The sequence below is a fragment of the Chiloscyllium plagiosum genome, chromosome 26 (genome assembly GCF_004010195.1).
Source record: "Chiloscyllium plagiosum isolate BGI_BamShark_2017 chromosome 26, ASM401019v2, whole genome shotgun sequence".
Classification (NCBI taxonomy): domain Eukaryota; kingdom Metazoa; phylum Chordata; class Chondrichthyes; order Orectolobiformes; family Hemiscylliidae; genus Chiloscyllium; species Chiloscyllium plagiosum.
The window spans coordinates 16,232,661-16,250,073 of NC_057735.1; the positions used below are offsets into that span (position 1 = coordinate 16,232,661).

At 36.9% G+C, this 17,413-nt stretch overlaps 1 protein-coding gene across 5 annotated transcripts in view; it reads right to left on the bottom strand.

The window, feature by feature from the left end:
• Positions 1–17,413, bottom strand: part of LOC122563131 (cleavage and polyadenylation specificity factor subunit 6-like) — a 92,584-nt gene that overhangs the window by 52,158 nt on the left and 23,013 nt on the right. For 2 of the 5 annotated variants that reach the window (XR_006315495.1, XR_006315492.1), the window contains exons 7-11: positions 14,894–14,991; positions 13,151–13,289; positions 12,313–12,876; positions 11,994–12,060; positions 2,970–6,150 (exon numbers count right to left, since the gene is read on the bottom strand). Coding sequence is in view for 1 of the 5 variants with exons in the window: in XM_043716581.1 (XP_043572516.1) it covers positions 12,315–12,876; positions 13,151–13,289; positions 14,894–14,991 (799 nt within the window). In the remaining 4 variants the exon portion in view is untranslated. The other 3 variants (XR_006315493.1, XR_006315494.1, XM_043716581.1) reach the window with 3 other exon arrangements.

Below are 17,413 nucleotides of genomic sequence, written 5' to 3' on the forward strand. Positions count from 1 at the left end.
TTCCTAACCTGCAATCTTCTTCCTGACCTCTCCGCCCCCACCCCACTCCGGCCTATCACCCTCACCTTGAACTCCTTCCACCTATCGCATTTCCAACACCCCTCCCCCAAGTCCCTCCTCCCTAACTTTTATCTTAGCCTGCTGGGCACACTTTCCTCATTCCTGAAGGGCTTATGCCCGAAACGTCGATTCTCCTGCTCCTTGGATGCTGCCTGACCTGCTGCACTTTTCCAGCAACACATTTTCAGCGCTATTCACTTCTTTTGTCTAGGTAATTAATATATAATGCAAATAGCTGTGGTCTCAACCTAGACCCCTGTAGAATTCCACTTTCACTGCTGCCATCCTGGAAAGACCCTTTTATCCATACTCTCTACATTCTGCCAGTCAGCCAATCCTCTATCCAGCTCAGTACCTTGCCTCTAACGCCACAGGCTCTTATCTTATTTACTAGCTTCCGCTGTGGCACCTTGTCAAAGGCCTTCTGGAAATTCAAACATCACACTCATTGCCTCTTGTTTGTCTGAATTGCTCATTACCTCCTCAAAGAACTCTAATAGATTTGTCAAGCATAACCTCCCTTGATGAAGTTGTGCTGACTCTGTACTATTATACCATGTAGTTCCAAGTATTCTACAATCTCATCTTTGACAATGAACTCTAAAATCTTACTAACAACCAAGGTCAGGGTAACCAATCTATAGTTTCCAGTCTTCTGCCTCCCACCGTGCTTAAACAGAGATGTTGCAGTAGCCTTTTCCAGTTCTCTGGGACGATTCCAGTGATTCCTGAAAGATCACCACTAATGCCTCTACAATCTCCTCAGCTCTCTCCTTCAGAACTTCAGGGTGAGGTCCATCTGATTTATCCACCTTCAGAGCTTGCAGCTTCCCCAGCACCTTCTCCTGATTAATGGCTACTATACACCTCACCTCTGCCTCCTGATTCTCTTGAAGCTCTGGTAAGCTATTGGCATCTTGCATTGAAAGCTGATGCAATGTACCTATTCAATTCATCCACCATTAATTTTACCCCATTATGACTGCTCTTACTTTCCAGTGGTCCAATGTCTACTTCTGCCTCTCTCTTACCTTTTAGATATCTAAAAAGAATATTCTATTACTAACCAGCTTGCTCTCATGTTTCATTTTCTCTACACCTATTGATTTTTTAGTTGTCCTCTGCTGGTTTTTAGAGGCTTCCCACTAATCTTCACTGCATTGTATGCCTTAACACTATTTCTGATTTCCCTGGTCAGCCATGGTTGCTTCATTTCTTTTCTAGCACGCCTCCCACGTCTTCCTCTTTGGGATGAATCTCTGCTGTGCCTCTCAAATTATTCTCAGAAAGTTCTACCAGTGCTGCTCCACTGGATACCCTTCCACTCAACTCTAGTCATTTCCTCCCTCATGTCTCTATAGTTGCCTTTACTCTATTATAATAGTTACATCAGATACCAGCTTCTCCTTCTCAAACCACAATGGGATCCACCAGCTCCAATATCATGCAGTTATATCGCCTGACTGGGCATATCTATTTGAATTATTTAGCTCTTGATTTTGTTTTGGAAAATTTCAAGCTTGTCTTAGTTTGTAAATATTTTCCCTATTTACCTTCAAACTGAAAGTAACCTATAAAAGTCAAACAGACCAAAGATATATAGGTTAGATGGATTGGCTATGCTAAATTGTCCTGCAGTATCCAGGAACATGCAGACTAGCTGGATTAGCCATGGTTAATCCAGGTTTACAGGGATGCGGTGGGTCTGGTGGGATGCTCTTCAGAGGTTTAATGCAGATTCTATGGGCCAAATGGCCTTTTTCTGCATTGTAGGGATTCTGTAAAATTAGCAGATATGCCCAACCAATGGACTTACAATTTACCTATGACGTGACCTTTTCTGTGCCCCAAATTGTCTCAGGTTGTATCTCACTCTGGATGTGATCTCTTCTTCCTGACAATGAAAAATTTACAGATTGTGCACTTTCAACAGGCCCTCTCTCTTGCCTGGACGTGTGCAATTCCAATACTTTTAACCTCATTGCCAAAATCGAAAGAGCACATTACACTATCTTGAACAACAGTTCAAAAAAGCAGCTCACCGTCAGGACACACAGATAGGCAATAAATAGCGGCCTTGTCAACAACACCATGTCCAAATGAAAAATATTACTTCTGGAACTCTCTAAAATCCCCCCCACCTCACAAATGCTTTCTCTTCATCTAAAACTTAAACCTTCCAAAACTTTGGTTTCTTTTAATCTTTCATTCCTCATGTCAATATCTGTCCCCATCTGTTTTCAATGTGATGTTTTAGAAGCATTATGAAAATTGCTTTAAATTAAAATACATTTGTTTAAGTAAAAACACATTGAATGTCTATCTCATTAGATACTTAAGTTCTACAAACCAACAATGTTCATTATTTAAGGATTTAATGCATATGTTGTACATACTATACAAGTAGAAGTTGGATTATGAATGACCAACATAACACACAGTAAACAGGCAAGTTTAATTAAACATAGGAAATTGGTTTGAAGTTCAAGCTAAATAAAGAGTGTTTATTTGCATCAAGAAGTATATTTACTTTACCACTCGTCATAAGTGAAACTATGAAATTAAACAGTTTACTCAGAGATGAAGTAAAAGTAGCAAATCCGTTCAAAAATTTAATTTAGAAATACTGAGATAGCAAAGCTTTATTAGATCAGTCTATTATGAAAACCTTATTCATCGCAAACTTGGCAACAAATTTATTAAAGTATTTGCATATAACAAAATTCAATGCAGGTCAATACAACATTTCTACAAGTGGACCTGAATGTATAGGAGAAAGTGAGGTCTGCAGATGCTGGAGATCAGAGATGGAAATGTGTTGCTGGAAAAGCGCAGCAGGTCAGGCAGCATCTAGGGAACAGGAGAAGGGCTAATGCCCGAAACGTCGATTCTCCTGTTCCCTAGATGCTGCCTGACCTGCTGCGCTTTTCCAGCAACACATTTCCATCCCAGACCTGAATGTATAATAAACTTGATATCTTCAGTGCTTGTGTGTAAGTTGCATGTCTAGTAATGCTATCTTTTACTTCTTTTGTAAACACAGATAGACACAGAGTTTAGTAACACAAAAATAAACACATTTAGGTGACACTTTTCACATTCTTGGGATATTCAAAACCAATAAATGACTTTTAAATTACAATCACAGTTGTTCTGCACAATTTGAACACAGCAATGTTTGCCACACATGAAATCAATGAATGGTCCACTTGTTCTTTGAACACTAAGTAGGAGCTTTTACATTACCTCAAGAGGCAAAGTCTCTTACCCAAAAGACGATATTTATCAAAAGGATCAGCCTAACTGATTTATTTGGATTGTAGTACAAGTCTTAAAGGTGATATTTTGATTCAGGAATATGAGTACTGAAATTCAATACAAAACTTGCATTTTCCAAATTGAAAGGTGAAATTTTGTCTACAAACATCTTTTTAGCAGAAGCACTCATTTTTATGGAGGCAAGGTACCAAATAATGTCTATTAATAAGGTGTGAACATTGATTACATTCTCCTGATAATATTAATCAGTAATTTTATTACACAAATGACTTTCAAACTTAACTATTAACAACTCAGCAAACAACTTGAGCAAAAACCTAATCAGTTTAAAAATTCTAAACTCAGATTGTAAAAGGTGAAAAGCATAAATCAAGTATTTTTCTTTCTTGTCTGAATAAATTAACTGGTGTTACAAAAGAGACAATGTAATTGCCTCATTACAATTTAAATAATTTCTTAAATGAATATGGCGATTATAAGCATCATGATTTACTTGATTACCTTGCAGAGATCAAATCCAAGTCACTTTGGCTATATGGATGCTTGGTAGCCAAGTTTCCTAATGCCACTGCAATGATGTACATGGTTTCGGGATTTTCTTGGTATATTGTATTAAATTTTACAAAACATCCTTAAAGTATCAAAATTTAGTATAATACTGTAAAAAGAAACTGGTCAGAATTGTAACAATGAAGTGTTCACCTATTTCTACTTCATAGATGCAGTATGAAAGATGTCCTTGGTCACTCCCAGTTGCTCCTTAAAGCAGAGGATATAAAACAAGATGAAGAGCAACTGGCATAACATGGTACAGACTGCAGGGGCATAAGGTTGTAGCAGGTTTTATCTGAATAGCAGGGAATATGTGTGCTCTTGAATTCAATTCTTTGCTTTTGATGGAAATTTAAAAATGAGGAAGTTATGTTCTTTCAGTGGAAAAGAGAAAGAAAAATATCAAAAGAGCCATTCCAGGTCTCACCAATGCAGACATTAAGCCTTCCGCACAACCAAGCAATATATGTGCACATAAAACATGTATAAATAAACTTTCAAAACATACTTGACAGTGGAATCACTATCATTACCCATAATGGAAGTCACCCCCAATATGTAATAGCAGTTACTTTTTGGGATAATGAGAAGTCCCAATTTTTACACAATGAAATGCTGAATAAAATTAGAGACAATATATAACAAAAAAACAATAAAATGAAATTAATTTAAACAAAGTTATTTAGACAAAAAGAAAACATCTCACACAAAGCCATGCAGGGAAACAATGCAGGCAAAGGTAGGAGTAATGGAGATCTTACTGTATACAAGCCTATGAAACTGAACAGAAGTTGTGAACTGAACAAAAAAAATCATTAAAATGCTTGGAAAATGGAATGATTAATCAACATCTCCAATATTTCATAAAGGTTATATCCATTAAGCATTGGATTATAGTATCCTGGTTTTACTGACTTTAGGGAATCAATTCATGCTCAGGGGCTTAGTACAATGAAGTACCAGGAAACTGATCTATTCCGAAGGTTTACCATTTACAAAACTATATGGATATGACTAGATTGGTAGCCCTCTACATGACCAAGCCTGAAGCAACTCGAATGCTGGAGCATTAACAGCTTGCTACATCTACTCTAAAAATACAAGACTCAATGTAGGCAAACCACAGTAAGAGTACCAGATATTACATATTGGTTGTCATCTGTACAGACTTCCTATCACTAACATGAAAAGAATAAATGAAAAAGGTTCCACGTTACAAGCCAAAGGAAGAAAAGCTGTTGTCTGAACACATGGTGTAGTCAACGATTTTATGTCATAAACTCTCCCTCCACCTTCCCTATTTTGCTTTGAGTTTCTTTTTCTCTTTCATTTTTCTCCTATTCCCTTCCTGGCCATTCATGCCCCTCCAGACAACTTTTTTTTTGTTTTTTTACCTTTTCCTTTGTCTTGGTACCATTAAATCCTCTTTTCATTTAACTTCTTCCCTCCATCCAGCCACAGACCTTTCTTGTTGTTCTTAATACCTTTCATCTGCCCAAAGTCTCCATTCCTAATTTCTCCCAATTCTAACGCAAGGTCACAAACTAAAATGTTTTTTTTTTTTAATTGCCTCGGGTATTCTGAGGCCCACTGAGCATTTTCATCTTTCCTTCTTCTCTCATAATTCCAGATCTCCAGCGCATACAGTGTTTAATATTTGTGTGCCAATGCTATTTGTAACAGATCAAAAATCAATATAGCCATTGAAAGCATATGAAAAGAATTCTAATCATGTGGCCATGAAAAGTTAAATTGTCTTTTATTTGACACCTGAGAAGTTTCATAATTTTTGAATTATAAACACTTTTCTAAACTTTGCATACACATAACTGGTGTAGGACAAATACATTATATGCAACATGCTATAGCTTACATCAACCTCTGTTATTAATCCTGGTTTTGAAGCCAAATTACTTCATCCATTTCTGAAGCAACTTTATGTAGTTGTTTATTTTATTATAATTTCAAGGTAATATCAATTTCAAGGTAATCTACAAGCAAAGACATTGAAATACAGGATCCTGAACTTATATCTACTTTCAAGCAATTGTGTTCTGTGCAAGACAAGACAAAATTACATTACTAAAAATACTGTAGTCCTAACAATATCATTTTCTTAATGAAATAAATGCAAGGAAACAGTATAAATGCGACATGACAATAAGATGGGGAACTTAAAAGGTCTGGGTGCAAGTACTGACCAATGACTTTTGTTGTCCGTGGGAAGGTGGTAAACTTGGATAGATTACTTGTGAGAACCTATTTGGAAGAGTGTAGTTTTAGTCACAGTATTTTCAAAAGAATATTTATGCAACAGAATGTTTAAAGAATGGTTTAGGTATAGTAGTCTATTGGATCCAAAGCTAAACCAAGAACGAAAGAAGATCATAGATCTGAAATGATAAAACATCAAAGTGAAGTTACAGAAAATAATTAAACCTTTCCCTGGTGAGATTCTCTGCAGAATCTGCTCCAAATCAGTCAATTAAATTAAAGACCTCGTTAAATGTCTGATTGGAAATGATGTTGGGATTATAAGGATGACTATCACACTTTGTCTTGTGTAGATATGTACAATCAGTTACAGCACAATATACAATAGCTCCTGTCTTACTACAGTGGGAAGGAATATCGTGTGTAGATCATAGCTTGTCAGAATGGTGTGATGTGCACTTTCATTTTCTAAAATCTTGCTTGACAACATTTGAAGGTCAATTAGCACTTATGCAGAATGTTCCATGAAAGTTTAAATTAGGAGACTAAAATGCATCGTATGTCAACTGTGCCCAAGGGATTGGTCTGCAAAGCAAATTAACTTGCTGGTACAAGTTAACTTGTATATACTGACTAGCAATGGCATACACTTGATATTCCTTCCCATTGTAGTAAGACAGGAGCTATTGAATATTGTGCGGGAACGGATTGTACAGATCTACACAAGACGAAGTCTGACAGTCATCCTCAAAACCCCAACATCATTTCCAATCAGACATTTAACCAGCTCCTTAATTAACTTGTATATTCTTCAGCATAAAATGTAAAATGTTACTGAAGATTGGCTCAATCTGATAAGGCATTACACCTAAAAACATTAAACCAGACACATGGGAAGATTTTCAATTACATCAAAGATCAGCTAGCACACAAGATTGCATTTGTAATGCTAACTCTGGTTTAGAAACATTGACAGAAGTTTAAATTAGCACGACTGGACAAACATGCAGAGGCACTGTGCTTTAAATCCCATTGCATCTCAGCTCATGCTTCAGGATTTCCATGTAGATTACTCAGAAGCATACCAATAAGAGATGAAGTGCTATCAAATCCAGGTCTAAAGACATACTGGACTTACTCAGTAACATTAAGCAGTTTCAGTAGAAAACACAGAAAACTATTTAAAAGAACATTCATCTGTAGTTATCAGTTGATAGAAATTTTCTTAAAATTGATTCATCTTGAGAAACCCAAATACAGCGATATTGGTATATTTATCAAGATTTCCTTCATCAGTTACACCAGAGAGGATTTTGACCACAGAAATCACACCAGCTATTCACCTGTGTACGGAGGAAGAGCAATACTATAGAAACGAACAGGAGACCATGCTCACAAGTATCCTTACAAAACATAGAAGGTATACAGATGTGGAGTTTATGATTACTTTCAAGATACAGGATCTAAAGGCAGGCAATCACAGACCCATGTAGCCTACTACAATGAATCTGTAACTAACTCTGTGGCAGTGGTAATGGTAATCAAGACCCACATTTCATTTTTAGCTGTTTTGAACTCTGTCCAGACTTCAGCTAGTGATACATCTCATATCAGCTCATCAATCCATAGCCTGTGCATGCAATTGGTTATGGACACTTTTGTTTCCACAACCCCACCTTCCAAGCAAATGATTGCATCAGGTTCTATATGGACCCTTCTGCTCAACTGGAAAAAACGCTGGTACTTGCAGCCATTTCGATGTTCCACATACAGGTTGTCATTGATTGGGCACCAGCATGTGGCTTGTGTTGGCCAAAGAATTATGCAGATACCTCCAGGTCCCTGGTTGTTACTATGATGCATCTGCATAACAGTTCTCATCGTTTGACAAACAGGAGATTATAATCACTAGAGATCATAACATTATATCTATACAAATGACTCCTGGCATTTTGGTGGAGCCTTAGCTCCCTGGCTGCACAGAAAGTTCTAGTGGCAAAGATATCATAATACAGCAGATATTTAGTGCCCCTAAACAATAATTTTACTGCTTTATGGTGACAACACATTCATGGTAAAGTGACAAGACAAAATGCCACACAAACTGTTTACGAACACTTTCATATTTTCAGGCACGCAGCTCCAACTAAGGCAGAACACCCAGTACGATTACAATTATTGATGTGGAGCAAGCAGTTGCCTTTCACGTTCCAGAAAAGATATACATCTAATGGTCGGTTTTGTCTTGCACTGATTAGGACAAATGTGACACTGCATGAGAACTGTTGAGGTCGTTTGAAATTCGGTATTCTTGTATTTGTCCTCATGAATGCAAAACAACACAGACCGGTCTCCTTTCAGTAATATATATGAGCCATAACACATCTGTTACAGCTTCTGATATTTTTTCATTAGCATGACAGTGATGCAGGCTGCTGTTTGTGCCCATGTGCAATTACAATGAGGAAAGATGGTGCAATGGCTAGTTGTGATTGGATGAGAAACACAAAATTGAGGAAGAGAATGACCTGAAATATGGCAGGGGTGCAAAAGGTAGTGTGGCAATGCCTAATGCAAAATGATCAAGGCAGGAAGATCAGTATTACTTATCCTGTTCTGGACTAGTCATTCTGCATCTCCTCCAAGTTCTTCAAATGACAGCTGAGGCCCTTATTACTCCAGACTTTTTGCTTGCATTTAGAAACACTGATTATCCAAGAAATGGAGGACCTGCCTGCTCCATTAACACTGTGCAGCTGAACCTACAGGCTCACACCTTTGACATCTTATGAATTGATCACTGTATCAGACACAACTGGATCAGTGAAACTTCACCTCTCAGGTAGAAACCCTGCCCCTCAAGGAACTGGCCTAGTTGCCAGTCATGGCTGCCAATTCATTAGATATAAACCAAGCCGTAGCTTCAAAATTCACTCTCAATCAGACAGCTGGCCTCATCACCTCTCTTACTAGTCAGCCAGAGTCAGAACTATCCAATTTACTTTAGCAATGCTCCCTTAAGCTTTATTTTCAGACTGTCATGTGGATTCTGAAGGTAACTACACTAGATTTTAAAAAATAGGGGACTGCAATTTGATGGCAATGCACTTGACAACTATGCAACATTATAAAAATCCAAAATTCTTCCTTCCACACTACTATCAACCTGATGCAGAAGGAAACAAAACCAAAGAAAGAACTGAAGTTTGCTTAGTTCTTCCAAACTTTCATCACAATTATGAAAGGTTTTTGTCATGTAGATGTGGGGTATGTAACTTTTCCCACTACTAGTTGCGTGGATGTGATGGTTGGCTAATTAAATATAAGCCCATGCATATTCTGCAATTTGAAGTGCAACAACCAAAATTACTTTTAATGACTGTCACCATAGTAGCAGTGAGGAAAGGACATGTTCCTGTTCAACCCTGCCAACATCTTAAAAAGGTAAAATCAACACAATGCTGCTAAAATGAAACAAGTTCAACAATTCACCTATTGCTTGAACTTGAAACCAGCCTCAGATATTGCAGAGCTTTCAGCTGATATTTTGCTAGTACCTTCACTCATTAAATATGCTGCCAAATTAATTTAGTGGAGAATATTTCTTAGTGCACAAAAATCAATGCTAATTTTCATTCATATATCTTAACTGGTCATCAACATGTCTGGTGTACTTTGTCAGTTAGTCTTCAGATCATTTCACAAAACACCTGACAGACAGTAAGTAATTGACAAGTGAACACAAAAGCTTAAAAAGATTGCTCACAGCCAATGCATTTCATCTTGGTGGTTAGTATTTTAAAATATTAAAATTAATCCTGACTGAATCTTTTACAAGTTATAGCCATATTATTTTCCATAAATCATAAAGTTGATTCAGTCATTTTACTAACATGCAATAAAAAAGTACTGCAGATGTAAAAAGTCATACATAAATAAGAATTCAAACAATAAAGCACAAAGGTTCTGCTAACAATATAGCAAGTTAAGAGAAATTAGACTATCCTAAGATGTCTTTATAAGATTCTAAATTCCATAAGGCATTGGATGATTTGTTTCATTTAAGTGTGAAGAAATTACCAACAAGAAACAATAGTGATTAGTATTGCATCAATAGAATATGGTACATTTGCAAACAATGCAGTTAAAAGGTCAACAGTTTAGCACACAGTTGGTCCGGAGGGGGGAAATTCTAGTGTCACAGGTAATCTTTACCATTACCGCACTTTACATCCACCTAGCACTTTCCTTAAAGCTATTCTGTGCTTTTAAAAGTCTGGTTTGTCTGGAATGAAAGGTCAATACTCTTCATTATTTTCAGAGGCGTGGTCAATTTCTTGAATTTGTTGTCTTAAAAATCAAACATATAGAACATAAATGACACTCTATGTATACTGTTACAGAAACATTCATTAATCCAGCAAGTCTGAATCATCACGGTTATGTGAATAAAGAACAATATGAAATGGAGTTAATCGTTTCAATTACAAATGTTTGGAGGCCAGTCTCATCTTCCATATATCCACAAGGTAAGAACTTCCAACAACAATTCATCAAAAGTCAATGTCAAACAGGAAGACTATTAGCTAGCGTACACAAAGATATAGTGTGTGTGAACTTTAGGAAAGTCTCAAGCAAGGTATCTCAGATACTTGAGAAGATTAAGAAGTAACATAGTAAATTGATTCAAAATTAATTAGAAAGAACTAAACAGGAGGGAGGAGTTAAGGGCAGGATTCCAGAGAGGTTGAAAATCTGACCTGATGTCCCACAATGCTGAGTTTGAGAGACACTTCTATTCACAGTGTATATCAATGATTTGTATGTGAACTTAGGGAGTGAGATGACAATTTGAAAGTATCAATATAGATGACTGATTTAATTCCTTAAAAAGCTATAAGGAATACTGGGAAGATAGGGAGCTCACAAGCATAGGTTAAAATTTAATGTCTGTAAATTTATGGTTATATATTTTGGTACAAAAATAAAGGAATTATGTTCTATACAGAACTGGTTGGATGTTGCTGAAGAGCAAATTAAGAGTGCACACAATTAAAGGACATTTACGGCATCCACTACAGTTGATACGGTATTAAGCAATATTACTGGAATTCTGCAATATTAGAAAAAAGTATAGCACATACAAGCCAAATAGTAAGGATGGTCTATACAAAATCTTAATAAAAGTTCAAATATAACATGCAATTTGGGTTATATATAATTACAAGGATATAAAGCAGATTCAATAGTACGTTGCTTCGTAAGAGGAAATCAACACAGCATTGGAAAATTGGGGCTTTTTCATCAGAATGTAATAATTTTAAATCATTCTAAAATCTATGTTAGAACAATAGAAGTACTCTGTATCTTAATATTAAAGTGACATAGACCTAGGGTCCATAGACAGAAAATTAAATACACGATATTAGTGCTCAGAGCAATGAAAGCTCTTAAGAGAGAACTAATGCTGTGGAATTCAAAGTCAGAATAAACAATCAAGGCAGAAACTATGAAAATATTTAAGATTAGAACTGATGGGTAAAGGAAAAGGAAAAGGAAAATGGAAACAGGCAAATAGATATGATTGGGACTAACATGTATGGAATGTAACCACTTAGATGGGTTCAGCAGGATAAGCTGTTTGTTAGTTGTAACTTCCACATACTGCTATGTATTAAACAACCTCTATTACCATTTACTCTGAAAGAGCAAAGAAAAGAGCCATTGTTACTAATTCCATGTCTCCAAGGATTCAGTTTGCACTTTCTTTCCCCTCTCAAAAGAAAATACCAGACTACAAACTTTATAATAACAGGAATGCCATCATGTGACAAAATTCTAAAGTGGAATTCAGCACTTAAGTGATGTAATTTAATGGGATCCCCTACCTTGTTGGTTGAGATTCTGTACATAAGTCACCAGCCTCTTAAAAATATGGCAAGAATGACATAAAACCTGAATAAAAGGACAGACAAATTGAAAATGTGATGGCTAACAATTTATCAACAGCATACAACCCACCTTTAAACATTAACATTATTTGCTTTGGCTACACACCTATACAGAGTATACAAAAGTAGATTTTGTTGGAATTCTGTATGGAAGGTTAAGAGTTCACTTTGTCACTTTGGATTACTTACAAGGTATTCAATGTTTTACTATACATAAGTTTTAAATCCAAATAAAGACAATAAAATGAACACATACCATCAAAATTGGTATTCTCTGTCCCTTTTCTGATTTATTTTACAATATGTTCCGTCACTGTAACAGTGTCCTTTTTCACTCTTTTCATAGTAACCATGCCGAGGATCACTATCCCGAAAGTGATACCTCTTGGAGAAATAATGTCTTTCACAATCAGAGCTGTCCCTGTCATGGTCAAACCTGTCCTTTTTGTGGCCACGGCTGTCCCGATCATGGCCACGGCTGTCCCGATCACGGCCACGGCTGTCCCGATCATGGTCATGGCAGTCCCGATCACCACCATGGCTGTCCCGATCACGGCCATAGTTGTCCCAATCACGCCCTCGGCTGTCCCGATCACGCCCTCGGCTGTCCCGATCACAGCCATAGCTGTCCCAATGTTGATGAACTGAAGGTGAATTTCCATAGTAACTTCTTTCATAACTCCGTTGTCTTTTGCGATCATAATCCATTCTTTTCTCTTGATAACTATCACAGGAACCTGGACTTCTGGACCGATCTCGCAGATATCCACTTGTCTCTCTAGATCTTTGGTTTTTTCTTTGTCCAGTGTATTCATGCTCCCTTTTTAGAAGAAATAAAATGCAAACATTGTACTCTGAGCCATTTACTACAAAAATGTACCCAAATTTTCTTGCATGCTTTTGTGGCTTTCTGAATCTTAGAATTTATTGACTGTCATATGTCTCTTATTAGTTACCACGTAAACTATCATAACACAAGTTCATGGATACCAAAACTGGATACTTCAAATGCTAAAACAATCTTATTGCTATATATATATTTTGATTGAATTTGTAAACAATTGTTATATATTCTCTAAATAAGTAAAAGTTACCGTAATCCTGAGCTGCTTGGGCTGGCCTCTCTCTCATGAAGTTGATTTGGAGGACAGTTTACTGAATCCCTGTAGCTGTCTGGTGCAATTGCTTTGGATTTTTTAACAAAAGAAACAAGCTGCAGTAGATTCCCATAATCTATTAAAGAGTCATCCAAGACACAGTTAGGCAAGAACACCTTTTAAAAATTTATTTTTCTTTATTCTTTAAACAAATAAGTTTACTTTTGCTTCTACATTAAAAAGAGATACCTGAATGCACTGTGATTTTACTTCCATTTTTCTTGCATATATGACCACAGATGTTGGACAGACCTAGCAATTTAACTGTGAACAAAAAAACAACTTGACCCTCATTACTGGTGAACCTAGACTTTTTAACATCTGAAGCCAACATAATAAGTGAATCCATGTCAAAAGTGACATATTGGCTGTCATGCACTTTACAGCAAGGTAAATTAAAACTGCAAAAAAATGCAATTCCTTTTTTTCACCAATGTAACTGTGATATGCTTAACTTAAGCAGTAAGATAATTCAGAATGTGGTCATTTCACTAGAAAAAAAAAGTCTTGCTTCTTTCCAGTCTGCAGTAACACTATTAGTGTAATAGGGCTGCTCAAAATGTACTTATTTGCTGTAATCCATAACTGCACAAGGTTAAGATGTACACCACTATGTTTTGTTTCATTATGACTATCCCATTTAATAATTTTCTTCATCATCCCTTTCACCAGCCAACCATGCCAAATGGTTTAAAGTACCCCAGTGCCCAAACCCTTGGACCGGAACTCCCACCTTCTTCAAATTTATTTTTCTGTTTATCGGCTGTGGTCCAGTTCATAGCAGCGCAGTTGCCTCTGAATCACAAGGTTGAGAGTTCAAGTTCCATTCAAAGAATTTGAGACAGAAGTCTAGGCCGACACTCCAGTGCAGTGCTGAGGGAGCACCCATTGTCAGGGGTGTCATTTTATGGATGAGACATTCCACTGAGGCACGATTAACATTCGCGGATAGATGTAAAAGATCAACTAGCACTATTTTAAAGAAGAGCAAGGAACCTCACAAAATTGCAGATCACTTCGTCACCACCCTGTTGCTGTTTGAAAGAGTTTGGTGAGCTGCAAATCCTGTGTTACAACAGTGACTACATCTTAGAAGTAATTAATTGGTTCTTAAGCACTTTGAAGAGTCCAGTAGTTGTGAACGTGCACATCTGACTGCTTTTTTGCCTAACCCTCCATCTTGTACCCATTGAGCTCTTGTTGTTGACAAGACACAATTCTTTCTCCTTCAGTCCAATTCCAGCTAAACTGATGACCCAATAATATTCCCTCTTGGTCTCAACATTATTTGACCATGAACCATCCTCACGCTTCATGTTATCACTGCCTCAGGGGTTCATTCACCTTAAGCTTCCTAATCAGGGTCATCACTCACCCTGAATGTCTGGCTAGCCCCTTTGAATATCTGCACTGATTTCTCATTCTACTTGGCACCTTTCCCTTCCCAATAACAGAAGCAATTAAATGATTTTGGCTCTATCACAAAACCACTTTGGGGAATTACAGAAAAAGTTAAGTGCGAATTATGTTTGAAATAGCAAAAATGAAATTGAACATTCTGCAAGAGCACTTCTATCTTGTTACAAAATTCAACTGTAAGAAGCACATTTATTCATATTATTAATTCCAAATGTGATAAAATAGCAAGGTTAACATTGACTTACGTGACCCAACACTTACCATTGTTTCCATCATCATTGGTTGAAAATGTTCCTTTGCTATGAAGTTCTTTAATAGACTCCTCTGTGCTTTGCAATGTCTCTTGAACACCCGTTTCCCTTCAAAAGAATTAGTTGTGAGAAGTAAAAGCATTAGTTAAATTTGCAGTGAATGATGCAAAAAAGTAAATGTCCACATTAATGCCAATTGCTTAGTTAGAAAATGAAATTATGTAAGTGCATAGGGCTGATAAATAAGGATAATTACAAGTGCAAACACGGATAGCCATGGAGGAATATGATACTATGGAAATAATGGAAACCTTACTCAACAAAAGGGCAGGACAAATATAATTATTCGTGGACACAAGGTATATAGAATAAATAGCAAAGAGGGGCAGCAGTATTTATTAAGAAAAATATTAGTGCTCTGAAGAAGGGTTGCCCTGAAACCATCAAGGATAGAATCTGGATCAGAGAATTGCCAAAGTGTAGGAAGCCATTCAGCCATTTGCTCCTGCACCTCCTTTAGAATTGTTACCTTAATTTGAATTGTCCTGCCATATACTTCCTTCCAAAATGAATCATATCCTTTATCCTCACATTGAGCTTCACGTGATACTTGTCAATCTATTCCACTGACTTGTCTATGTCCTTTTGAAGTTCTATATTATGCCCCTCACACTTTCAATGATTCCAAGTTTAAAATTATGCCCTATACACCAAGGTCCAAGTTATTAAGTAGGAGTACTGCTGAAAAGATATACATTATGTCAAAGTTTTTTGACTCACACTCATCAGGACAATTTGCAATATGCAAGTAAAGGAAAACCAACATTTATACCGTATGAGTGCTGGCTGGTTAGTAAGAAGACTCTGACTAAGAGGTATCGCCATGGAAAATGCACCAATTAATGATAATTGACAGTTACAATTCCAAAATTTGTTTAAATTTTTTAAACAAGGTAATTTGAACATATGCAAGTTAGAGGATCAACACCTTATTTTCCGCTCAGGGACTTTACCACCTCTAGGACTCAACACTGAATTCCACAACTTGAGTACAATGCCTGGCCACCATTTTTCTTAGGTACCACCTTCCATCCTCTCCTGTGCCCAATTATGTCTTGTTAACTTTGCTCTCAGCTCAGTTGACTTGTTTCCTCCTTTTCACAACTTAGTTTACAGCCAATTTCCATCTCTATTGCTCGTATATACTACCATTACTGCTCCCTTTTGTCTCTTTGTTCAGCCAATCTCCCCAGGACCTTACCATTAAGTGTGCAAGTCCTGCCCTGATTGCCTTACCAAATAGCAACACCACATTTATCTAAATTAACTTCCATTTGTCATTCCTTGGCCCAGCTGATCAAGGTCCCATTGCACTCTTGAGATAACCATCTTCATTGTCCACTATACCATTCATTTTGGTGTCATCTGCAAACTTACTAACTATTCCTCCTCTATTTACATCCAAATCAGTGTTGATATTAGTGAAAAATCTTTGTGCATCTTGAACTCGTTGGATTGACTTTTCTTGTCTACAGTACCCTTATTTGAAAAAGTACTTGTCCTAGTTATACAAACTGCCTTATGAATTTTCCCAGCAAGGCTTATAACAGTTTGTAGATGAGCTTGATTCCTGTGCTCTTGCACCCCCTTAAAGTATTACAATTTATACCATATTGTTCATTTTTGCTGCTAAAAGCATCACTTCATACTTCGATCATTTGTCATCAAACTTGTATTATTTCAGTTTCATAAGTCCCTCTGAAGTTTGTTACTATCCTGCTCACTACTTAGTGCATTACCAAAGTTTTGAAATTTTACTCCCAATATTCAAATGTCAGTGAATGCTATTTGTAACAAAATGAGCACGATTTAATACTGACCACTGGGTGCACACCACGGCCTATGTCCCTTCAGTTAGAAAAATCCATTCGCTATGTCCAATAAGATGGTCATTTAGTGGTGATGTCACTGGGCCAGTAGTCCAAAAGCCCAGGATAATGCGGACACTGGTCCAGATCGCAACACAACAGGCGAAGGAACTTATATTAATAAGTATTTTTAAAGATCTGTAATGTAAAACTAGTCACAGTAATGCCCTAGTTGCAAAAACCAGTTGCACCACTAAAGCACTTTAATTCCGCCATCCTGGTGTAAATGTTACTCCAGACCCACAGTAATGCAGTTGATCCCTAAATGTACTCTGAAATAACATATAAGCCACTCGGATCAAAAGCAACTAGAGATGAAAAACAGTACCAATGATGTCTGCATTGCAGGAAAGAAGAAATTATTCTCTGCCTGCAATCTGCATATTAATAACGTAAGTATTCATCTTGTGCACTTTAGGACAATTTGCAAGAAATGTAAAAGGGAAAAAATAACATTTTATATTACATCAGAGGAGAGTACTCATTACTAAGTGTGGAAGGTACTAGAATTGATCATTAAGGATGTTATAATGAGCATCTCTTGGGAAGTGTCTGCATGGTTTTGGGAAAGGGAAACATGGTTAACAATTTATTTGAATTCT